General features: G+C 41.5%; 1 protein-coding gene across 1 annotated transcript in view; it reads right to left on the bottom strand.

Annotated features, from left to right (window-relative positions):
- Nucleotides 1–14,512, bottom strand: part of GNAI3 (G protein subunit alpha i3) — a 36,457-nt gene extending 21,945 nt beyond the window's left edge. The window contains exon 1 of the mRNA XM_063140596.1: nucleotides 14,324–14,512. Within this exon, the coding sequence (XP_062996666.1) occupies nucleotides 14,324–14,441 (118 nt within the window). The 5' untranslated portion in view covers nucleotides 14,442–14,512. The remainder of the gene's footprint in view (nucleotides 1–14,323) is intronic.
- Between the last annotated feature and the right edge of the window lie 11,984 nt (nucleotides 14,513–26,496).

Consider the following 26,496-nt stretch of genomic DNA (forward strand, 5'->3'; position numbering starts at 1 on the left):
TTGTTGGCAGTCAATTTGGCCCTTGGGCCAAAACAAGTGTGTGTGTGTGTGTGTGTGTGTGTGTGTGTGTGTGTGTGTGTGTCCCTTGTCACAGGGCAATTTTCACGATAATTTTCTTCTCATGCCCTAGAACAGTAGTGGGCAACTTTTGGGGTCAAGGGGTCAATTCCCCACCCCACCCCCCGGCTGCTGAATTTGGCACTGTGCTACCAAATTTGGCAGCATGGTGGCAGCAAAAATATATGAATTTTTCCTTTAAAACAAAGCCCGAACTGCCTAAGTGCCTTGTTTTAAAGGAACAATGTAGCTTTTTGGATGCTGCATTACTGAATTTCAGCAGCAAATTGTTTTTAATAAACCAAAGTAAAACAAAACAAAACTATCCCATGTTAGTTTTTTGTCCCAAAATATCACAAGTGTTTATGTAAAATTGTTATTGGAAAACTTGTACAAATTTAAAAACAACCGCATGTACTTCCTTTACATAGTTTAAATTTAAGGGCCGGGATAAGGTACTGAAAACTGTTGCGACACAACCTAAAGAACTATGCATGATGTGCTGACAACCTCTCCACTACAGCTTTAGAACTTCAGAACTTACCTATTATATTTGCATTTGGCATCTATTTATTGTTAATAATGACTTATGAAATTGACGATCTTCTGCAAAACTATCTCAGTGGTTTCAACACCAGGTTCCTATTTATTTAAAACATTTATTAGCTGCTCTTTAGCCAGGGCTCTCAGAGAAACTTACAAAAACAAAACAAAAATCAAATACAGCACCAAGAGGTTTAGCAAGCAGTTTAAAATCCAGCATAAATAGAACACAAAAATCGAAAGGTCTGGGCAAATAAAAAGTCTGAAAGAAAATAACGGCTGAGATAGGTTCACCTATCAAGGAAGGGATTTCTAAAAGTGGGGTGCTCCAACTGAAAAGTACAGATGCTTGTGGAATTCAGTCTTACAAACTGGCCTGATATGAATAGCGTGGATAATTATGTGATCAGAACATCAGAACATACATTACATAAGAACATAAGAAGTGCCCTGATGCTGGATCAGACCAAGGGTCCATCTAGTCCAGCACTCTGCTCACACAGTGGCCAACCTGCTTTCACACTTCCCAAATGTTCTGACATGATCGTCATCTCAAAAAATACACAACATGTTTAAAAATGCATACTGATGACCTCACCCCAAAACTCTGGATGACTTTATGTAGCTGTTAAATAGCGCAGAGGAGAAAACAGAGCCCTGCAGAACAACACATAATAAAAAGTATCAAGTAGAGCAGTAGTCATCCAGCATGACAATCTAGAATCAACCATCAAGATAGGAAATAAAGTTTATCAATTTAGTGCCTTCTATCCCACTGCAGACAGTTGGCCCAGGAAAACGCCACATTTCATGGTATTGAGGGCCATCAAGAGGTCTACCAACCTGTACTACCAACGCCTTTTTCCTGGCATAGGACCAAAGTTGTCTCTGTACCAAACCCTAGCCTGAAAATGGATTGAAGCCTATCTATTATTATTATTATTATTATTATTTATTTATTTATTTATTTATATAGCACCATCAATGTACATGGTGCTGTACAGCGTAAAACAGTAAATAGCAAGACCCTGCCGCATAGGCTTACATTCTACTAAAATCATAGTAAAGCAATAAGGAGGGGAAGGGAATGCAAACAGGCACAGGGTAGGGTAAACAGGCACAGGGTAGGGTAAAACTAACAGTATAAAGTCCGAGCAACATCAAGTTTTAAAAGCTTTAGGAAAAAGAAAAGTTTTTAGCTGAGCTTTAAAAGTTGTGATTGAGCTTGTAGATCTCAAATGTTCTGGAAGAGCGTTCCAGGCGTAAGGGGCAGCAGAAGAGAAGGGACGAAGCCGAGCAAGGGAAGTAGAGACCCATGGGCAGGCGAGAAACATGGCATCAGAAGAGCGAAGAGCACGAGCGGGGCAATAGTGTGAGATGAGAGAGGAGAGACAGGAAGGAGCTAGACCGTGAAAAGCTTTGAAGGTCAACAGGAGAAGTTTATATTGGATTCTGAAGTGAATTGGAAGCCAATGAAGAGATTTCAGAAGTGGAGTGACATGGTCAGAGTGGCGAGCCAAGAAGATGATCTTAGCGGCAGAGTGGTGGACAGAGACCAATGGACTGATGTGAGAAGAAGGAAGGCCAGAGAGAAGAAGGTTGCAGTAGTCCAACCGAGAAATAACCAGTGCATGAAGAAGAGTCTTGGTAGAAGAGACAGACAAAAATGATCGAATCCTGGCAATATTATACAGGAAAAAATGACAGGATTTAGCTACTGACTCAATATGAGGAATAAAGGAGAGTGAGGAGTCAGATAATCAGTGTCTGGAGTTGCCTGGCTATCACCAGCTCAAGAATCTTTTCTCCCCAAAAAGGGTATATTACCAACCAATCAATAGTTGATAAAATCCCCTAGGTCCAGCATGGCTTTCTTCAGGACTAATAATTAGGTAAATAAATAACTGCCTGTTCAGGTATGGGTGGGAATATCTCCTCATCCAGAGAGGCATCTGAAATTACCATGACCTGGTTAAGCCCACCTTGCTAGCTGTTATAAGCCAAGATGGGCAAAGGTAGAGTGTGGCGTCACCAACCTCAGTGACGTCTATTATCAAACCTCTCTTTCGCTGCCACCACCCTATTCTTTATTTCCTAAAAGAAAGAGGGAATAATAAACCTTTCGTGTGTGAGTGAGCATATGTATTGTCTACCTGACGTAAAGCAAATGACCGAGTAGATGTCGTTGATAAACAAAATAAGAACAAAATTTATTTATATAGAAAAAGATTTTAAATTACACTTTAAGATTAATCTACCTCCTTTAACCTCCCAGGGAACACTAACCACCTCCAAATCCTATAATCCCACTTTCCTAATACTATCTTGAAACAAGCTTTTACCACCTCACTCTCTCCTACCCTCACTAATTCCTCAACCCTCCTTCTCTCACCCCAACTTTTAACTAACTGCCAAACTGTCCTCTCACTCCCCCTCCTCTCTCTCCATTCCAATCAACCAACCGATCAGAGGACACCATTGACACTGCTCACCATTCTAACTCCCCCCTCCAACTTACTTACCATTTCCTGAAAATAAAAGAATTGGCCACAGCAAATCCAAACCTGAACCAAACACTTAAATATCCACATATAAACAATAACACAATTTATCATTTCATCGCATTGAGCATAAAGGTGGTTGGAGCGAACGCTTCCAAGCAATCTCTATCCTTGGGCTTCATTAAGAAGCATATTATTGAACAAAACTTCACCAGATGGTGCTCTGGACACATCAATAGCCACAGGGCATAATATGTGGAGTCCAAGTTGCTACAGACACATCCTTCAACAAACTCATTTGCCAATAGGCCAGGAACAAGAAAACCTTTGGTTTTAGCAAGAAAGATCAGGCGGGGAGGTGCATTACAGAAGATTTGGGGGGCACAAGGGGAAATCAACAAAAATCGCCTCATTCCTGTTCTGCTGACTCAAATGTCTTCTAGATCTAAGAGGCTTCCATAAGCAGAGGAAGACTGATTGGATACAACCCAAGGATTCTCAAGATTCTGTGTTAGATAGCAATTTGTGTAGCTACAATTTAATCATCAAATGGAAATTCTGGATTCATTACTTATAACTGCAAATGGTTAACAGCAGAACCTCTACGTTTCAAGAAATTGAGTCATTATTTTGTAGTATTCCCAGTCAGAGAGACTTCCACGTTGACTTTACCCCCATGTACCCAAATCAAGAATATAATTTTCTTGTCATGTCAAGAATCCTTAATCCTTCCTAGGATTTCTTTTAACAGACAATCTAGCACAATAAACTGTGACCCAATATTTTAACAAAAACGTATTTCATGGGAGGACAAAAAATGTATACATGCTCAACATTCAAGAATACTGATTATACTTTATAGTAGCATATCTGAAAGATGAGTAAGGAAACCTGCTGCCTATCAGCAATCCCACCCTTACTGAGCAATATTTACTCAGAAGTAAGCCTCTCTGAATTCAGCTCTCAAGTAAGTTACTGCACCATCAGCAGAATGAAGAGGACTACTATGTCCCATTCACACGATGTAACTATGTTTGTAATGGTTTGTTAACTGTGGGTTGTTGTGACATGCAAACCAGGACCCATGTCACCCTGCATCACTAGGCTGCAATAAGACTCTTGAACTCTAGTATTCCTATTCAAACCGGGGTAGGCTTGGAGGAGGATTAGTTTAGAGTGTGAGTGAGAGATTTATTCAAATAATGAATAAAACTACAAACATCTATATATTTAATAGAACACAGAAGTATCAGTTTAAGACGTTTACAGTTCAAATATATGTTTATATACTTGTTTACCTACTTTAGAATCCCTTGGAAATAAAACGCTAGCAGTTACTTTTCCCAAAAGACAAGAACTTTGTCTCTGAAGTATGTTGTGCAAACCAAGTAAAAGTCAGTCTTGAGATGAGAAATTGGACAGGTATTTCATCATTAGAATCTTTTGCTTTAGAGACATTTCTCAACTGCTTTGCCTCTCAGCCACGCTTAAGCACATGGGAATAATACAGTGCTTAAAATATTAACTGCCTTTCAGATGGCAGATCAGATGCTGAGATGCTTCAAGTTCAGTCACAAGCAGAACAGGATTTTATTTACAATGGAACTGTATTGCCGATTAAGTTAGAATAATAAAGAATGATACAATGCAGTATAAATGTTTTCATGATCCAGTTTATCAATACCACAATAAAATAGAGAAACATCAGACAGCATGAAGCAAATAAACAAAACAACTTGGATAATCTTGAGTAGCACCTTTACATTACATTCTTAAAACAGCCCTTCCATTGTCAAAGCAAGCAGATAGTTGTTTTATTAGTGTCTTAACTAGGTGGGACTTTGGATCTCAAAGCTGCACTGAAACTCTTAACTGAACAAAATTATCTTAAGAATAAACAAAACCGTATTTTACAGAGAAGTGAATTTGAGGCATTTTAATATGAAATAAACAGCCCAGTATAGAGTGCTTTTTAAAATCCTAATGAAGTAGAGCTTGAAAATAATTCAGAGTCCTAGGAAGTAGCTTCAAGACATCAATCACCCAGCAACAGATTTTTAGGCATACTGTGTACTTTCCCCCCAGATTTCTAGGAGCCTGAGATTTTTCCCAGCTCTGTCCTAACACACATACCTTAGGCCAGAACAAATATTTGTTACACAGCCACCATGTGGAAGGAGCCCCAAATCACCACCACTTTTCTTGCAAAGCAGAGAGGGGGGGGGGGTGATTTCCATAGAGAAGCACTACACACAAAGGTTGGGATGCTTAACATTTCTGCTACTCACTGCTTTCCCCCCTGCAATTTTCCAGATCCCACCCCCCCCGCAAACATGGATCTGGAATCCAGCTGGGGAAACACCAGAAAAGGAATGGGGGCTTGCAAGGGAAAACCAGCAGGCACCAGCTGCTTTTCCAATTCAATGACTCCCTTCTGATGCTATTTTGCAGAGAAGACACAGCAGTTGAGATTTTATTTCACAAGCTGGCCTAATAATGTGCAATTCTGGCATTGTTCTAAGGTCCCACCTAAAAAAATAGAAGGAATACAAATTACTAACACTCAGTTTGTTCTAAATAGGAAGAAGCTTTAGTTAATAGAAAGAGAATTAGAGAAGGCTCATATTGCCACTTAATATAAAGGTATGCTTACTTTAGCTAGAAAATTCCCATTCTTTTAAGAAAATGTGGTGTTGACATAAAAAGGTATTATAACTCAGGGCCATGGCATAAAACTGGTAGGTTCACTGTGGCTATTATTTATTTATTGTATTTTTAATCCACCCAATAACAGACTTCTTCTGGGTGGATTACAAGCAGCTAAAATTATAAGGTACAACAAAGAGCACAGAAATAAAAATAAAATATCTAAAAACAGCCAAAACAATCTGAAAGCTAAACTCTGCCTGGAGGAAAAAAAGAAAGGAGGAAAAAAGGTCTTCACCTGGTGCCAAAAAGTCAACAGCATTGACAACAAAGCAAGCCTCCTTGGGAGGGCATTCCATAAACAGAGCACCACAACTGAGAACGCTCTTTCTCTTTCTTGTAGCCATGCACCTAATCTCCTCCAGGAGCTCTGTAGATGACCTAAGGGTCTGAACAGAGACATACAGAAGGAGATTTCATATACCCACAATGGCTTTAAAGTGCAAGGATACATGCCTTTTTGACCACTCTGTATAGAGAGCTTCAGCTATTGGGCGGTATAGAAATGCAATAAATAAATAAATAAATAAATAAAATGCAGGGAGCCATGATTAGGACAGGGCTAGAAAAAATGCAAATGTAAAAGCCCCGGCTCTTGAGTATATGCAGTTAAAAAGGCATTTATTCATCGTATGTTACAAGGTTACACACTGTATATCTGCTGATTTTATAATGTGTGAAGTAGCCTGTAAATTCAGACAGGATTCTTGGATTTAGCTACACTTTCCCCACTGAAATCATTGGGACTAAACCTAAAGTACTGTGACTCAAATGGTCTGTGGACTGCAGGGTCTTTCAAAGTTATATTCAACCAGGCAAGTAATACACATCAGAAGTTAAGCTGAGCAGGCAGATCAATGCAACCACTTTTAAATATTTAGCCACTTGCTGTAATAGGAAAATCACACAAAACTATACGTCAGCTAAACTGAGTGGCCCTTCACAAAAGTGTTTTTCCTGGAGGCACTGCAATAATGAAACAATAGAAGTGTTGTCTGGGGCAGAAATGAGCAAAGAAAGGAGCACAGGGGCAGTGCAACAGTAGCTTGCTTATAGATTTTCTGTATGCTCACTAACAGAAAACTGACCTGTTACTATGGGCTGAAAGAATGGCCTATAATGCTACTAACTCAACTGCAGAATTAGGTTTTTCACATTCTTTTAAATAGAGGAGGGCAGACTTCAGACTTGTAGGATTTAGCTTTTGTTTTTGCCCTGAGATCCACCAACCAGACCAGGTGCAAAAGACACAAACTTTGAATCAAAAAGTTCTGAATCTAGGAGTTTGTTTTAAGTACCTGAACTGAGCTCACAGTCCTTCCACACAAAAATCCACTCCTAGTTACTCCTCCTTCATTTCAGCAGTATAATTCATCTTTTTGTTGTTGCTGCTATTAAACTATTGGGAGTCAGACATCCTTGCTGCTCTACTTCAGATCACTCAGAAATTTTCCAGTAGATCCAGATCTACCTTCTGCCCACCTCTGCTTCAAAGACATCTATAACTTATTGACTGTTGGTAAAATGCCAAGTTACTTCTTCACACTTCTGTTAAAAGTTAATTTTGTACTTGCTTAACAGCTCTTATTGTGAGATAAACTCTAGAGTATTGTTTGTGGAGAAATAAGACCTTTGTATGAACTGAGAGAAAGGGAAATTATCAAACCATTGAACAGTTTACGTAACTGCTTGAACAAACAAAATACCACTAAAAAAAGCAAATCTCACTAGGCAAAGAACAGAACAACATACTTTCCATCATTCTTTGGAGCTCTGCTTGAAGACCACCACCACAAACTACAGCAGTCATCAAGGAACAAGTACTGCTAGAAAAACAGACATATTTCTGGGGAGGAGGTACAAATACAAATGGGCACTCAGGCATTTTATATGTTACTGTTTAATAGCGTTGTACCGTAATAAATCTTTTCTAGCTATGACAGTTCCAGAGGGACTTTTCAAGTCATTTTTTCTGTTATCCACCAATGTATGAGATTAACGAAGTTACTAACTTCATTAATAAGTATATATACTATTTCTTTAGAAATTATGTACAAGCAAGACATTTTATATTCACTGAATTCTGAAAAGTAGTAATTTAAACAATACATTTGTTGAATCCAATTACCTGTGCACCCCTCCTCCACTAAAGGCTTAACTATAACTTCATGGCAACAATACTATTAGGTTTCCCTACATACGCTTGATTTTTCTTAACAAAAGAAGAAGTCATCAATTATGAGTTCTGACGCCACACGCTTATTGATGCAATCCTCTCCATAGTTACCTAGAGTGTCAAGTCTTATTGAACTCAATGGGGTTGCTTTTGAATAAACATACATAGGTCTTACAGCTTATTACGTTCGCTCTTTTCTCAAAACAACCATAAGAATATCCACGTTGGCCTGCTGGACCAAACCAAAGGCCTATCTAGTCCAGCATCCTGTTTCCCAAATGCTTATAAGAGGCCCATGTGGCAGACATGAAGACAACAGCCTTCTCCTGCTGCTGTTCCCCAGCAAGGCAGGATATAGCCGTCCTGACTAATAACTATTGATAGTCTTATCTTCCATGAATTTGTCCAATTCCTTTTTAAAGCCACATAAGAGGGTGGTCATCATTGTATCTTGTTTAACTGTACTGTGTGAATAACTTCCTTTGCCTGACAACTTTCCACTTTCTCCACATCATGCATGTTTTTAAACTTCTGTCACATTCCCTCCTTGCCTATTTCACTAAACTAAAAGCCCCAAATATTGTAACCTTTCCTCATTGGAAAACAGCTCTAGCTCACCTGATCACCTTGGATGCCATTTCTGAACCTTTTTCAATTCTACAATTGTCCTTTTTGGAGATGCAGCTGGACAAGCATCTGTCGGGGATGCTTTAGGGTGGATTCCTGCATTGAGCAGGGGGTTGGACTCGATGGCCTTGTAGGCCCCTTCCAACTCTGCTATTCTATGATTCTAAGAACTGAACACAGTATACTAAATGTGATCAGATATTTGCATAAAGGTGCTATTCTCTCTCTCTCTCTCTCTCTCTCTCTCTCTCTCTCTCTCTATATATATATATATATATATATATTAAAAAGTTTCAATCCCTTTCCTAATGATCCCTAACAGTGTTTGCCTTTTCAAACCTCTCACACACTGGACCAACATTTTTCATTGAGCTATGCACCTTGAGCCCAAAATTCCTTGCCTACTCAGTTACTGCTAGCTCAGGCCCCATAAGTATATATGTGAACATATGAGTTTTGCCTACCTCTAAAGTTAATTTCACTGGTATTGGCTTCCAAAAAAAGTGATAAACTACAATTCATTTACTTGTGATTAGAACACAATTGGATGGAACTGGTCTGGGTTCAGTGATCTGTGCTTTGGTAAGCTCCCATATAGATTACTGTATAGAACTGAATTTCAGTGGAGCTGTCTTCAAAGACAGCCTAGAAACAGCAGTTGGTATGGAATACAATGCTCCTACAATACTGATACAGAGCCTTTGCTAGCTCCCAGTCCATTTCTGGGCTCAATTCAAGTGCTATTTTTGACGTTTAAAGCCCAACACAGCTTGGGGTCATGGGATCTGAAGGACCGTCTCTTCCCATATATACCTGACCATGCCCTGAGAGCCACAGAGACCCTTTTTTTGAGTACCCCAACAAGCTCAGATACTGAAGGTAGCTACAAGAGAATTTTTATTTATTTATTTATTACATTTTTATACCGCCCAATAGCCGAAGCTCTCTGGGCGGTTCACAAAAATTAAAACCACAATAAAACAACCAACAGGTTAAAAGCACAATTACAAAATACAGGACAAAAAGCACAACCAAGATAAAACCACACAGCAAAATTGATATAAGATTAAAATACAGTTAAAACAGTAGGATTTAAATTTAAGTTAAAATTAAGTGTTAAAATATTGAGAGAATAAAGGTCTTCAGCTGGCGACGAAAGCAGTACAATGTAGGCACCAGGTAGACCTCTCTGGGGAGCTCATTCCACAACCCTGGTGCCACAGCGGAGAAAGCCCTCCTTCTAGTAGCCACCTGCCTCACTTCCTTTGGCAGGGGCTCACGGAGAAGGGCTCCTGTAGATGTAGGTTCTTCTCAGCTGTAGGTTCTTCTCAGCTGTGGCCCCTAGTTTATACAATGCCCGCATCAGATAGGATAGTCTAGTGCCTACCTTAATGTACTTTCAGAGCCAGGCAAATGCCCTTTTATTCTCAGGCTTTACAAATTTGATTTTTTTTAATTTTTTTGCTGTATTTTAAATATGTTTTACTTTCTTGAACTTTAGGTTGTGTTATCTACTGCTCTTTATGGGCCTTTTGTTTATTTATTTTCTCTATTTTATAGGATTTTAGTGATTTTTTAAAATTTTAATGATTTGAATGTTGTGGATTTTTGAGATTTTAAATTACTTTTAATAATTTTTTTACATTGCTCAGAGATCGACAGTTATTGGGTATCCTGCAAATGGCATAAATAAATCAAACCAATAGTGTTAACAGAACTGCTCTGGAGAAAAAGGTTGTATACTAAAACCTAAGCAGCATACCCATGGACAAGTTCAGACGGCTATAGCTTGCCTGTTTTGGTAATAAAGAGGGAATACAAAATTTGCACACACACCCTACCAAGATCAGTCAAACTTAATTAAGTAGGTCAATAAAGACTAAGTACATGCCACACCTTAAAATGAAATTATAACTTTAAAATACTTAATAGAAGTCATCTATCAAGTAATTCACCTTCTACTCAACCAACTCAAGATTGCTCCTTAACCAAATATTTTAGTTTTAGGTCAGGAATTCTCTTTTCATCTGGGTATATTGCAATGAAGTCGCACCTTTCCCTTCAGCATTTAAAACAACACTACTTACATGCACATTAAATAGACTCATAAGTTCCATACAACATCTCAAGTATCAAAGTATTTTACGTCCAATGAATCAATTTATGAACTTTACATTCATGAGTGAGAATAGCAAGCATAAAGAAATGAACTCTGAGTATCAGTATCACTAGACCTCAGGAAGATATGGTGTCCTTCAAAAATAAAAATAAAATGCAAATAGAGAAAAGAGTCCTTCCTTAAGGAACAAGAATATCAAAACTGTCATTCTAAGTGAAATATTTAGAGTTTGCCCTAGAAAGGAATTTTGAGCTATGAAAATGCTGTGATTCTCCTTATTTAAAACATTGTGCACAATGTTTTACTCATATATTTCCCCTCATAACATCTCCATAAGAAATACCTCACAAGTCAGACTGTTTTATTGCAAACAATCAACAGTCAAATGTCCCTAGTAAACATTCAACTTTGGCATGTTAGTGATGGCTCTCCCCTTTTTCATCATCTGATAAGCAGAATGATACTCCCTGTAAACATGGTAATCCCATATTTAACTATCATGGCTAACCAATGGGCTGGCTCCAGACTAAGTCAGTTATCCTGTAGTACCACTGAAACTAGTCATGACTAACTGAAATCCAATTGATTTCAATGGGACTAAAGGATGACTAACTTTGTCTGGATCAAGCCCACTGATAGCAAACATTCATGGATGTGTAAAACTAATGGGCAGTAATCCTACTGCATGAGGGGGAAGTCAAGGTGGACGAACCCTTCTTTCCTATACCCTGCCAGGCTCGCAGTGGCAGGGCAAAAGTTGGAGGGAGTGTCCCCTTCCCGCTCCCATTCGTTCCAACGTAAGGGAAATTAACTATGTCAGCTTCAGGGCTGATGTAATTTTGCTGCTGGTTTGATGACATGTTGGGAGAATAGGGAATTCTTTGAATCCTGTGGACTCCCACCATGCCCTCTTTTGTTTTTTCTGATGGAGGAGTACTAATATTAGAGAGGCAAGGGCTATGGAAGTTTCTATGCTTGCAAAACGGAAGCTTGGCAACCTCCCTCTCCAATCTAAGAGGAGAGAGATCTTACGGCCTCTGAGACAGCATCCCAGGAATGCAGCCGAAGTAAGTAGTCACAGCCACATCTTGTAGTAAATAATTTCATAAATTAACTACACACTGGGTGAAGTAGTGCTTCCTTTTCTTTCCTGAACGTATCAACAAGCAATTTCACTGAATGAGCCAGAGTTTTAGTGGTTCAGAATATTTTTAACAGACCACTATTTAGTTATATTTCTTCTTAAGCCTTCCTTCATAGGAAAGATATTTAATATCTGTGACCACTATAATTGTCCTTCATTTGACTTTATCTAAGATGTCTTTTTTAAAAAAAAAATTAACAAAAAAGAATCTTGTGGTACCTTGGAGACTAAGAAATATCTTCTGACATAAGCTTCCATGAACTATGTCTACTTCTAATGAACTGTACTGTAGCCACGAAAGTTTTGCCATAATACATGAGTTAGTCTTCCAGGTGCCACAAGTTTGTTTGTTGTTTTTACTGTAACAGACTAACATGGCAACCACTCTGGAAATCTTTTGGGATTGAATGATTTATTGATGAAGTGAGCAGCTGTAACAGTATCATGCACAATCCAGATCCTTAAAATATGAAGGTGAAACAATAGCTTTTTTTTAAAAAAAAAGAAGAAGACATGACACACAATAAAATTATGTAATACATAAACATACAATTGCCCAACCAATTTGGAGAACTTCTTCTGAAGCTCTTCAAGGCCAGTTTATGATTATCCTATACTGTACCACTTGGCATCATCTGTAAACGTGGCTGTTTCACAATTTATCCCAGACTTCATGTCATTTTTTAAGATAAACACATGCTTTTAGGGGACACTCACTATTAACATTCCCTCTATTATGAAAACCAAAGCTTATTCTTATCCTCTGTTCTTCGTTTTCCTCCAGTTACTGAGTCATGTTGATCCACTATCTAATCCCTTGAGTGCTACGTTTCCTTAGGGCAGTCTTCCTAATCTAGTGCCCTTCAGATGTTTTAAACCTCAACTTCCATCAACTCCAGCCAGCATGTCCAATGGTTACAAATACTGGGAATTGTGGACCAAAACATCTGGAGGGCACCAAGTTGGGGAAGGCTGCCTTAAAATACTCTGCTGAAGAACATGGTCAAAAACGTTTTTGAAGATCTGGTTAGGAAGATGCTCCCAATAATAAAGTCCATATTTTTGTTTCTTATTGTACTTGCTGTGATTTTTATTTTAAGGGTATTTTAATCAACTATTTCCTATTTTGAGTTCATCAAAGCTAAAGCTGAATGCCATTGTTATTACTTTTATAAGAATGTTTTCTTGGTTGTTTTGTTTTAAAACCCAAATAAAATGTAAATAAATAAGAACTGAGATTAATATCATCTCCCCCCAGTGACTTTATCACTTTCATTTGTCAGTTCAACTTCTAAAATCTAACAAAGTACTTCAGATTCACTACAAGCCAAAAGTAGTTCAGCTTCAGGTTTCCCTCTGGCATGTTTTGCAGTGATGTCTAGAAAGAAATAGGTACACTTGCCAGATGTCACTAACAAAAGGCAGGCTATCCTCTTGCTCTCTGCAAGTGAAAAACAATCCCATTGCTACCTTCATAGCTTGAGGTCCACCCTATTTTCTCTTCCTCTTCTCAGTAGTTTGCGGCAGAACACAAATCCCTAGGAGAAACTTAACTACTTGTGCTGTGTAGAGACCACACAGTCTCCCCTTTGCTGTCCAAGGTGCTGGGGGCTGTATGAAGAAAGGTTCCCCCACTTTCACTGCTGCCTTCATCTTAGCTTCAGAGGATTCAGAAGATGCAGAAGGTGCAAGCAGGCTGTAGTATCACACAGCCTAATTACATGTTCAGCCTTATTTTTCTTTTAAAGATATAAACGATGGCATATAGAAAACAATGGGAGGGCATTAAAGAATCTTTAAAGCATAAATATAGAAGAGCCCTTACCTACATGCCTGACCTTTTAAAACTTTTTTTGCTCGTTATCTCCTCACTCAAGGTCTTGGGGGGGGGGGGGGGGAATGCTACAAGTATCCAAAATGTCATCTTTCAAGGGTCAAGTTTAACTTCCCTAAAATAAACCGATCCTCGCCTCTTTGCACGGCCCTGGATCTTCTCTCTCGAAATTCAGCCGTGGCCAACTTCGGGAGACCCTCCCGACACACACTCGTTACGGGCCTAAAGTGAGGGTAGGAAAGTGGCGACGGATACAGAGGACACGTTTGGCCCGAGCCAACTCGCCTGTTCTTGTGTGTACGGGCGAGCGAGCCAGCAGGAGTTGGGACGTGCCCCGGAGCTATGGGAGTGCCAGCTTAGGCCAGGCGCAACTCCCAGCGCCTGGCTAACAAAAGCCTTTGGGCCGCCCGAAACAGAGCGGCGCAGGGCAGAGACAGGAACCCAGGCTCTCTCCCTCTCTCGGCGCCGGTGGGCGTTTGTCTGTGCCTGGCCGCCCGCGCCAGGCCACTGCCTTCCCCTTTCCCCTCACTCCAGCCCGGGAGACCGTCGGCGGAGCAGGCCCCGGCCCCACCCTCGCCCTCGCCCTCGCCCTCGCCCTCCTCCTCCTCCTTCTCACCGAGCAGGAGCAGCTTCACCTCCTTGGCCGCCTTCTCGCCGTCCTCGCGCAGGTTGCGGTCTATCATGCGGCTCCGCTCGGCCGCCGCCTTATCCTCGGCACTCAGCGTACAGCCCATCGCGGCGACAGGACGGGGAGAGGCGGGCGGGCGGCGCCTCTCGCTCTCCTCAACGGCCGCGGAGTCGAGAGAACAGAACAAGCTGGAAAGGAGGCGGGAGGCGGGGGGAAGCGAGCCACCGGAAGCCTGCCCACTTCCGCCTCGCGAGTCTTCGCTGGACGAAAGTCGAAGTGCGCCCTGGGAAGTGTAGTCGAAACGCACGTCTCAGCAGCGAGATGGGAAGGGAGGGGTGCTGATCATTTTGACGGCCGTAAGGATGCTGGGAGTTGTGGTGACCGCAAAGCGGTGTCCGTAGGACAATACTTTCGTCTGGACGGAATTCCTAGTGTTGTTGTTTTGACGCTGTGTTTTATTCCGCACCCTCAAAAAAAGTAAAAGCAAAGGCAGGAATTCAGTCTGTTCCAAATTCGAGTTTTATTGTGTGTAAAAAGCGTGAATGTTTGCAATTTCTTTTTTTAAAAAATTGAAAATTGTACTACAAATGTAAATACAGTTCTGCAGAACTTTTATACTCGTGTTGCCAAATTGTCATAAGCCAATTGTCATAAACCAAAGTTATTATTAAGTCCAGCTTTGTTATTATCCTTATATTTCAGATGGGCAAGTTGGGTGATTTATGGCAGCACTATGATATAATGTAGTCGATCACTCGTAATAACCCCATATTATGTTGATTACAACCATCTCATTTCAAGTGGGGGCTGATAGTTGACTGCAACTGTCTAATAAAAGCTGTCACTCAGTGCATATTGATATCATACATACACATTGGCGTCATAGATGGATGCCACAGATAAGAGGTTATCCACTGCATAGCACGCACACAGGTTATCAATCAAGATGAAGAGAGGCAGCAGAAGAATCACACAGTAAGTTATGTAGAAATTAAATAGGGATATTTAATATCTATGTCTGAGTCATCTCTCACCTGAAATTATAACACATTCATACTGAAAACAGAAAGCACATAAAAAGAAACCTGATACAAACAATAGCTCAGGTTGTGGCAAAAATAAACTTAGTTAAATTACACCTACATCACCCTTAAAAAACAACAAAAAACCCACCATCATCTGCACTCCACTCTGTGTGAACGTGTGCCCCATTAACTTGCATGAAGACACATCATATTTTTACCACACTTGTTGTATAAAATGGAGATCCAAAATAAAGCAGGTAATCAAGGAATTTATTTATTGAAGATACCATCCTACACATGTTTAGAAAAAAATGCTCAGACAACAGGCTCGGGGTTGTAGGATTTTTTTCTGTTTAAACGTGCTTAGGATTACACTTTGAAACATTGAAAATATATTTTTTTTAAAGCCTAAATTGAGGAGATGTGTTATCCCACCCTTTCTAATGCCAAGAGTGTGGGGCCAACCATACTTCCTGAGGGAGTGCATACCATAGTTTGGGGGCAATACAGAAGAAAGCCCTTTTGCCCTTGGCAAGGTAATGGCACCCTTGTGTTACTCTAATATTTCTGTCTCTGTGCTAGTATCCTCCCCTGAACAAATGGCTTTGCTTGTTCCTTTCTGTGCCCCATTCCCTAGGGATTGAAGTAACTTGGCATTAAGAATAGGTTGCTTATAGTCATTGCTACCAGCAAGCCTGGCATCAGAACGTGGCGTCTTTGAGCAGATGCCAGAGTTCCAGCACCCTGGCAGGACCCTCTGCTAAAGTCCAAACTGCTCCTTCCCTTAACTTTTCTTTCTGGCAGTGACAGGTGACTGTATCTAGCCACCCTCATAATTTCCCACAACCTAGCATAGCTTTGGAGTACTGTGGGAAATTGAAAGGGTGGCTAGACCCAGCTCTGCTCAGAGCTCCATCAAACGAGCATTTTATTGCATGCTCATTACTGGGCATTCACAGATTTTCACCAGTCGCTCTCATGAGGGACTGTGTACCTCCCGTGTACCTCCCACCCCTTCTAGCCTTTTTTGCGCCACAAAAAAGCACCCCAGTAAGTCTGACATTTTAAAGACGGAAGTTGCTATCTTCTGCGGTGTGCAGGAGAAGCAGCGCGATCAAAACAGCCCACTGCATGGGCCATGTACACGTTGTTTTCTTCCTCTTTCAAACGAGGAAGTAATGAGGGATAAACATGCGGGCAGAGAAGTGACAGTAAGCAAACACTATTTTCCCCTGTGTGATGAAGTTCTAAGACTGCTGCCACCACAGCCAAATAAGCCTTTTGACTGAGGAAGAGGCCCCACCAGAGTATGCTTTGCTCAGTCCCCACCCCTTCAACTCAAGAGCTGGGCTTGTTTGGAAACATCAACATTACCAGAACCAGTCTGAAAGAATGGCTTCTTGCATTCATTCCAGGTCTTTGGCTAAAGTTGGCTACGAGGCTGTGGAATATTTGAAGGGAATGTCCACGATCCCATATGTGAAAAAAAATGCAAACATTGTTGGGATCTGTCTTGGCCATGCAGTCAAAATTCTATGGAATTACATGTTTCATGAATAAACCCAAATTTGATGGGTTCTTCGCAACAGAGTTGGAATAATACAAATGAACTCATGAGTAGTCCCACTGAGCCAGCTATCAGCTCATTTGGGCTGTGTACGAGAGCGCCTCTCAGGTAATTTGCATATTTCAATATGCATACTATTCCTACCTGAAATATTAGCTGGTCACCAGAAGTGAACTATTTTGGCCCTAAGTGGTGGTACCCACCATAGCCAAATGCATGCGCACACACCTTGTTACATTACTGCAGTCGCTGCAGGGATGGAAAAACTGAAAATTAGCAGTAGTCAGTTATTTTCTTAATTTCCTTAATATTATTTTCTCAATATTTTCTTCATTCTAGAAGCAGAACTAATCAACTTCACCCTGAGAAGTTAATAGGGCACTTTAAGGGAGGCAAACGCCCAAGAAAAACAGGGGGTGGCTAAACTGGTCCTAGCACTGTAAGGCTGTAACCCTACGCAGATTAGAAGCTTCATCCCACGTACCTGCTTCCCTCAGATTATCCCCATAGTGCTAAGCTTTTGCGGTTGTTGTTGTTTTTGCTACGGGCAACAGCGATCCTTTGCATACCAGGAAGTGAGTTTAAGAGGGGAAATGTAAAAAAATCAATGGATGACCCAATTCAATTCTAATTTGGTATGCTTAAAGCTCTCCCTAATATCTATTACTGTGCCAATTTTGGCGTCTTTATCTTTAAAGCTTACGCAGATGTAAGCATTTCTTTAAAATCCTGCTCCTATGTCCCAGCGGCGACTTGGAAAGTACGCTCAAAATGTAGGGGCTAAATACAGCGAATCTTTTTGCTTTATTGCACAATTAAGGCAGGATGCATGGGAGTACTTCACAATCAAAGCAGATTATAAGGGGGGGGGGGACAGCTTCTGAGTCCTTTGCATGCAATTCGCAGTGACTGCACAGTATAACGCTGGTGTGATAAAGCTCTTAGGCACATCTATGCCCATTGCTTTCAATCCAATGTGGGAAAGATAAAGCTGTCCATGCTGGAGAGATTTCGATCCAAACCCCTTGTGACAGGTGCCTTTAAACTGGGCCTTACCCCATTCATATCAAAAGCAGGATGAGGAACTGGGCTGAGATTTAAAGGGCCAAAGGGTGAGCTGACTCCCCTCCCCCCCCCCGGCATTTTACTCCTGGAAATGGGCTCTTTTCTGTTTGGGAGTCTGACTGGGAGGAAGTACATGGAGAGATAGGTTGTAGAGGTAAGACTGGTTGTGGCAAGGATTTAGTATCCCCTGTCCTTTAAATTACACCCCCATGTCCCCCCGTTATACACAGGTTATGCCTTACAAAGTTGCCTTCTGGGTCATGCAAAGCTAAGGCCTGAACAGAGGAGGAGCCTGTACCTACCCAGGCATTGGACTATTCCTCTTTGGGAGGCCTGCTGGCTTCCCATGGTGAGAACCAAAATACAATTTAGTGCAGGAGAAAATACCATTAAAATTGGCATGAAACATTCCTCAACACATTTGGGGTTGTTTGTTGTTGTTTATTCGTTCAGTCGTTTCTGACTCTTCGTGACTTCATAGACCAGCCCACGCCAGAGCTTTCTGTCGGCTGTCACCACCCCTAGCTCCCCCAAGGTCAAGTCTGTCACCTCCAGAATATCATCCATCCATCTTGCCCTTGGTTAAGATCCCCTAATGCTGTTACGATGCTGCAACATGAAAGACATTATCTCTGCCCAAGGGACAGAATCAGCTTTTTACAAAGCACAAAACTGCAAAAAGGATTGCATATGTTCAATTGCCTGTGTTCCGAGAAAGAGCTCCTACAAAGGAAATTGTACAACTATTTCACAATCTGTTCTCCAAATAAGGAAGTTGCTATACATGTCCTTCTAGTGCCCTCTAGTGCCCTTTTCATAGTATTTCCAATGGCTGATATGAGAAGTGGTTACTTATTTACTTCTTTATTAAATTTATTAAACCACTCATAAAATAAAGTTCTCTAGGTGTTTTACAATAATGATAAAAATACAAATAAAATCAGTATAAAATCAACAATATAAAGCTAATAAACATGCCCAACACAGCATACCACATGGCAGGGACTAGGATAATAAACAACATGCAGGGACTTAAGATAATAAAATACAAAAACACGAAAATATTTTAAAATACTTCAAAAGACTTTGAGATTTATTTATTTTTTGAAAAAGCCTGGGGAACAAGAAAGTCTTAGTCTGGTGCTGGAAAGATAGTAGTGTGGGCACCAGGTGAGCTTCCCTTGAGAGACCATTCCAGAGCTGGGGGCCCATTACTGAAAAAGACCCCTCTCTTGTTGCCACCCTCTGAGCCTCAGAAGAGGGGATACTTGAGGAAGAGAGCCAGTGTGGTGTAGTGGCTAGAGTGTTGGACTGATAGTTGGGCGATCCGGGTTCTAGTCCCCACTCGGCCAAGGAAGCTCACTGGGTGACTTTGGGCCAGTCATAGACTCTCAGCCCAGCTTACCTCACATGGTTGTTGTTGTGAGGATAAAATGGAGAGGAGGAGGTAGTTATGTATGCCACCTTAAGTTACTTGGGGGTGGGGGGGAAGGTGGGATATAAACGTAATAAAATCAATAAATAAGGGCTTCTGTGGATGACATTAAAATACGAGCAGGTACATACATCATGTCCTGCTTGTGGGTTCCTGGTCAACAGCTGGAAGGCCATTATGTGAAGAGAATGCTGCAATAAATGGATCCATGGTCTGATCCAGCATGGCTCTTCTTATGATCTTTTACCATGTATAAAATGGTATCATATAGAGTTGAATGAACACAAAGTACATCTAGCCCTGACTATGGGCTTCCGGCCCTTGGTAGCTCCAGTGAAGGCAATGCAAACTTGTTTGATTGGCAGCATAGCTGGCTGGGGGAATATGGGCATTGTAGGCCAACACAACTGAAAGACATCAGGTTGGGGAAGGCTGGCATACAGCCAGTCAGCCAGCTACCACCTGATTGCTATCTCATTGACGTTCTCCAATTTTACACATTATATACACAACGTAAGGCCAGGGAAGCCAGCCAGCCAGCCATCCCCCACCCCATCCCGGTAAAGTATGTCCAAGCACAAAGTAGTTTTGTGACATGATCAACCCCCAACTAGTCTCAATCTGATTTAGAAAATGCTGCCTACAAGCATTGCTGAAACATTCCCGGACTCTTTTGGTCAAACACAGAATGTAGTCCCAGTTAGCTTAGCCTGTTGACACTGGGAAAGAGGTGAGAACCCAGTTGTAAGTTATTGCTTTTCCCCTTGTTTTATATGTAGGCATATGGGCTTATCGGTCCATAGAGAGAAAACAAAGGTGGCTTTTGGAATTGACACCCACGGGCAGAGAGCACTGAAATAAATCAACCTAGTTGTCTGAAAATTGTAAGAATATATGTTTCCTTTTTGATTGGGTTGCCATCTGCTGGCTGCACCTTGAAACCACAGGTTTAGACATTCACTTCCCCCCCTCTTGCATACCTGAAGATTTTAATCTAAAAGAAACACAGGGCCCAGGTGCTTTGGAAGACAGAACACAGAGCAGTGGGGCTGTTCCTGGCTGAAATGCTTGAACAGATCCTTTGGTTGGACTCCCTGCTAATGGAGCACAAAGGCTTGAATGGAACTACAAATAAGATCAATCTAAAGGGATCCTGGATTCCCTGTTTCAGTGATTCATGAAATGTATACCATTTTCACTTGCTTTGGACACCCTCGTGTTTCCTAGTATTGTGGCTCCTACATGTGAACCTGCTTCCAAAAACATTTGAATAAAAAACACAGTGATGCCGCTGCACTGAACGTCTGGAATGAAGGGAAAAGAGAAACATGATAGCAGGCGGGAATTGCTAGGTGTGCACGTAGGGCAGATTGGGGCAGTTGTAGCAGCCACAGCCCTCCCATGCTGTTCTTCCTGAGCACCTTGGCCAATCCCATCTGTGAGTGGACAAAGCTGTATGTGTCACATGCGTCACCCAACCACTAAGCTACCTGCTGCCCTCAGGTGAGGTGGACACTGCCCCATTGCCAATGTTGGGAGTCAAAATCAGCTGGACATCCAGGGTGGGGTGGGGGGAGACTGATGCCATCTTGTCCTTCACTTCAGGCAGCAAAATGTCTCGGGCCAGCCCTGATACACTCCTTATCAATGAAACATTTTACAAGATGCCACGTACAATGCTTCCTCTTTTCCATCATATGTTCAGTGTTATCACTAATATTAGAATGCAAGGAAGAGTTAGATTTTAATTCTGGCATTGCCATCAGGAAAACCTTTTACCAGTTCACCTAAATTAGCCTTCCCCAACCTGGTGCCCTCCAAGTGAGTAGGATTGCAATTATGCTGGCTGGGAGATTACAGGAATTATGGTCCAACCTATCTGGAGGGCATCAGGTGGGGGAAGAATGGCTTAAATAATATGTTCCCAGCCAGGGCTTTCATTAAGATTTTCTCTCTGTGAGGAAAGAGTTTATTTTCTATCCGATTCCGAACAAGGAAGAATCAGAGAGGAGGCCTTGTCCTGACTGCTCTAAATTGTGTATTGACTAGGAATTCAGTCTATCACTGGCCTGGGATTGCCCTTTCAGTTTCCCCTCAGGTTTAGGATGGTCATGTGCCCTACTTTATAGAGGGCAGTCCTCTGTTTTAAAAGGTGTCCAGCCCAAGTTGAGGAGCTTGGAAGCTGCCCATTGACAGTCAGCACCTGGACAGCAAGCTGAGCACGCATACAGCTCACTTGATGCCACGAAGGAAAATCATGTTTGCTTACCGTCACTGCTCCACTATTGTGTTTGTCCTTCATTACTTTCTCCTTTGAAAGAGGAAGTAAACAATGTGAACATGATCCATTCAATGGGCCATTTTGGTCGTTCTGCTTCTCCTGCACAGAGCAGGAGATAGTGGCAAATTCCGTATTAAAAATTAGTTGGACTTACTGGGGTGGTTTTTTGTTGTGCGAAAAAGGGAAAAGGGGGCGGGAAGTCCGCAGGAGGCAGACGACATCATGAGAGGGACCCACAAAAATCCTTGAGTGCCCAGTAACGAGCGTGCAATAAAACACTTGTCTGATGTTGCTCTGGGTCACAGCTTCTCCGCTATAGTGAGATGTATTGCTTTTCTTTTTAAATTATAGTAACTATTTCCAAATTTACACCTAGATGTATAAATCAGCTAGCATGGGCAAATGTTGTGTAAATCTATGCCCTCTTTTTTGGTTATGCATTTCCTCTTTTTTCTTTTTCTATTTTTTGGTGATACTTAATTGGCCACCCTTTTTGGACTGCCTGTCTTGAGAGGAAAGGAAAGCTTCCTCCCTTCCCAGCTTTTGCACTGTAAGGCCTTAAAGGACAGCTTTCTCAGCTGTTGCACCCCGGCTGTGGAACGAGCTCCCCAGAGAGGTTCGCTTGGCGCCTACACTGTTTTCCTTTCGTCGCCAGCTGAAGACCTTTTTATTTTCTCAGTATTTTAACACCTATTAACTTAAATTTAAACTTTGCTGTTTTAATTCCATATTTTAACCTATATCAATTTTTTGCTGTGTGGTTTTATCCTGGTTGTGCTTTTTATTTTGTATTTGTGTTTTTAGATTGTTGATTGTTTTTATGCTCTTCATGATTTTAATTTTTGTGACCTGCCCAGAGAGCTTCAGCTATTGGGCGGTATAAAAATGTAATAAATAAATACTGAAGTTAGTTACTACTTCCCTGTTCCTTATTTGCATGAAACACCGAAAGAGAGCTCAGTCCGTAAATTGATTAAGAACCTATTATTATTATTATTATTAATAATAATAATAATAATAATAATAATAATATAATAATAATAATGTATTTCTTACACGCCTCTCCACTTGGATTGAGGCAGGGAACAACAGTGAATACAAAACACTTGTTTAAAGGTTCTTGCACCACAAACTAAGCTTAGGGCTACCTGGTATCAGATATTCCCATGATCAGGAGACTGTGCCCTTGAAGAAAAACAACAATTATCTTCAATGAAAACAGTATTTTTTTTATGCAAAACACATTAATCTGTGATGCCCTCAGATGACGATGATAATGTCAGCATTGTGTATTGCATTAGATTTATGGCATCTGAGCTCCCAAAGGCTATAAATGTCTCATTGTGCTGAAAGGCCATCGGCTACCATTAAAAATAAATAAATACAACTATTGCTGTCTGTCAAAAGCTGAATAAGATGTAGGGGCTAGAATAGGGATGTTTCCAGATGAGGCTTTTATTGCACCATCACCCTGCTTCAGTCACAGAATTTTACTGGGGATCCAGATGATATAATCTTTTCTTTGTAACCCTTCCATGTTTTCCCACTGTTTCTTTTGTCTTTTCTCTTACAGTCAAAAATCTGCTATGGGGGTGGAAGGGACACAGAATCGCTGTATATGCCTTCTGATTAGTAGTGCTAGGCACCCTCTGCCGAGAAGCACCTAAGGAGAAAATTCCCAGATTCTATGGGATTAAGGCTGCAATTCTATGCATACTTATCTGGGAATAAGGCCCACTGAAGTCAGTGGGATTTACATATTAGTAGATGTGGATAGGATTGCAGTGGAAGTCCATGTTAATACAACATTGGAGGTGCCGTTCTCCCCTCCCCCAATTTGTACTTCACGTATGGACCTTCTTGTTCTTCTGTATATAAAACAAGTGTATCAGATGGTGAATAACCCAGGGAAGGTTCACAGTAGGCTGCTATTAACATGGTCTCACTGGAGAAGAATGTGAAATCACTGTGTAAGTTTAAGCAGCCGTGAATATTATCCCTAATGAAAGTAATACCCCTTTTATTCAGTGGAACAACTCATGATGTAAACAGAAAAGGCATTAGATTATGTTTCAGGGGTATGTTGTTTTTAAATATTGTCTGTTTTTGTATGTATTTTATGGTTTTAAATTTTGTATATTTCTTTTTAATGTTCACTGTTTTTAACTTTTGTAAACAAGAGCTTCAGCTATGGGGCAGTATATAAATGTAATAAATAATAATGTTTCCCTCCCTGTTGCTCCTCATCCCTGTCTCAGGTCCCAAATGTTAATTCCCCTATAGTAATGTGTGACATTCTATGGGCCTATGCACATGATCACGGGGAGGGGGGATAGGGAAACTACACTGCGAGGAGGGGTAAGAAAACCATGACACATGTGCCCCTCACACAACCATCAACCACACAGAGCAGCATGGTTCCCTTACCCATCTTTGCTCTGTAGTTCCTTTGTTGTCCTCCCACTGCCATGGCTGTGTATCCCAGGAGCTACCATGGGAATCAGTTTGTGCCAGCCGCTCAAGCTGTCACTGTATGATGGTGACCATAGAGTTTGGTTGCGTGTGCTAGAGCGTCACCAGACTTTTCAGATGCTCTAAGCAGCTATCTTGCTTGTTACTGGGATTTTGCAAAAGAGCAGCTGGATTTATGGGACACCCGCTACATGACATGGTAAGCCACCCCAGGCCCACTTACCCCCACTGCAGAGGGTGGGTATCCGGGGTTGGTAATTTACCAGTCATGGGTGAGGGGATGCCAGTCATATGACACACTAACCTCATGTGGGTTGAATGCAACCTATAGTTGGTTACTGTTTGTTACATGTGAACCCAGCCTATCTGTGAGCTGCAAGTTTATGGGGGGGGGGACACTTATGAACTGCCAAAAAAGTATCACCCCTAAAGAGGATTACCAGTTTGCATAAAATCTGCATATCCTATTTCTATGTTGTGTTGCTGTTCTTTTTAAGATTAAGGGCCAGGGGAAGGCATCATGAGGTAATTCCTCCCATAGGGCTTTTTCAGATTAGGAAGAGCAGGCAGCCTGGGAGTCTGCAGAGTAACTGAGAGATGTGTAGCAGAAAGAAAATATACATACAGCACCCTCAGTGGCCTTGCAGTGAGATTAAGTAAGTTTAAACACATCACAAAAACAAAATTATAGAATACCCTGAGAATGAGGCAGAAAAAGGACAGCCTCTTTCTTGGGGGAAGGAAACTTTCAGGAATTTGAGAACAGATCTATGCACAGCACTTGCTTCACCTCTTCCCTGGTGGTGGATGCAACACTGCCCTCTCACACCTGCATTGTGGTAGATGCAAAATGGAGGCTGGCCAACCAAAACAGGTGATGCTGTTGCCACTTGCATTGGTAGCACCCCATAAACCTTCATGAAAAAAGAAAGAAGCTATACTACAACCCCTGCTATGGTGAGCCCTACCTATTAGAAACCTTTGGGAACTTCTCCTTCCCCTGAAGAAATTTGATTAAATTTCTCTGGTCAAGAATGGTGTGGAGTTTTGAAAGGCCATTTGTACACAGCTCTATTCAAAATAGAGGAAAGCTTTATTCAAAAAGAGGGTGCATAGCCACACTATAACTTTGTCCCTCAAGTGTCTGAACCAGCACCAGAATCTAAAAATTAAAGAATTCTCTCAGGTGACCCAAGATTAGCTTTGATTTGTCCTCATGGTCTCGTGTCACATCCTGCTTCCTTCTGATCATTTGGGATGACAAGATGGATTGGTTCCAAAGATGTCTTGAAAGTGGCTGCACAAGATTTTTGGTTGCATTCCCTCCCAAACACAGCTCACCCTCCCATCTCTGACTAAGGGCTTGTCTATACACTGCATATACTCTGTGCAGTTGTGCTGCATTGTTTATATGACACAGCTGCCAATTCACAGCCATATCGTATTAATCCCCATGAAACTGCATTTTTGATGAGTCATTTTACCACAAGCTTTTACTTTGCTCCAATGTCACTATGGTTGTTTGTGCGTGTGTCAATGGTGGCTTCAGTTCGAATTAAGAGAGTGAATGTACTTAAGGGATGGATCCCAGTACACGGTAGGCATGAGAATACAGGGCAGCGGTGGGCTCCAGGTGAATGGTTGTCTGAGCTGGGAGTTGGAGGTACTGCCTTGCATTGGTTCCGCTCCTACTTGGATGGCCGATTCCAGAAAGTGGTGCTGGGGGATTATTCCTCTGTGCCGTGGCTCCTAAGCTATGGGGTTCCACAGGGCTCTTATCTTATCCCCTATGCTGTTTAACATATACATGAAGCCGCTGGGGGAGGTTATCCGGAGATGTGGACTGAGGTGTTATCAATATGCGGATGATACCCAGCTCTACCTTTCCTTTTCATCAAACCCAGGTGAGGCAGTGGCTGTTCTGAACCAGTGCCTGGGCACGGTAATGGACTGGATGAGGGCTAATAAACTGAAACTCAATCCAGACAAGACGGAGGTACTGTTAGTGGGTGGTTCATCTGTCCGGCGAGGTGATGTTTGCCCTGTCCTGGACGGGGTTGCACTCTCCCTAAAGTATCGGGTCTGTAGTTTGGGAGTGTTCTTGGATCCAGAACTGTCACTTGAGGCACAGGTGAACTCAGTGGCAAAGAGCACCTTTTATCAGCTTAGGCTGATATACCAGCTGCGCCCTTATCTGGACAGAGATAGCCTAGCTAGCTACAGTTATTCGTGCTCTGATAACCTCTCGTTTGGATTACTGCAATGCGTTATACGTGGGGCTGCCTTTGAAAATGGTCCGGAAACTTCAACTGGTAC

This window comes from Elgaria multicarinata, chromosome 1 (genome assembly GCF_023053635.1).
Source record: "Elgaria multicarinata webbii isolate HBS135686 ecotype San Diego chromosome 1, rElgMul1.1.pri, whole genome shotgun sequence".
NCBI lineage: Eukaryota > Metazoa > Chordata > Lepidosauria > Squamata > Anguidae > Elgaria > Elgaria multicarinata.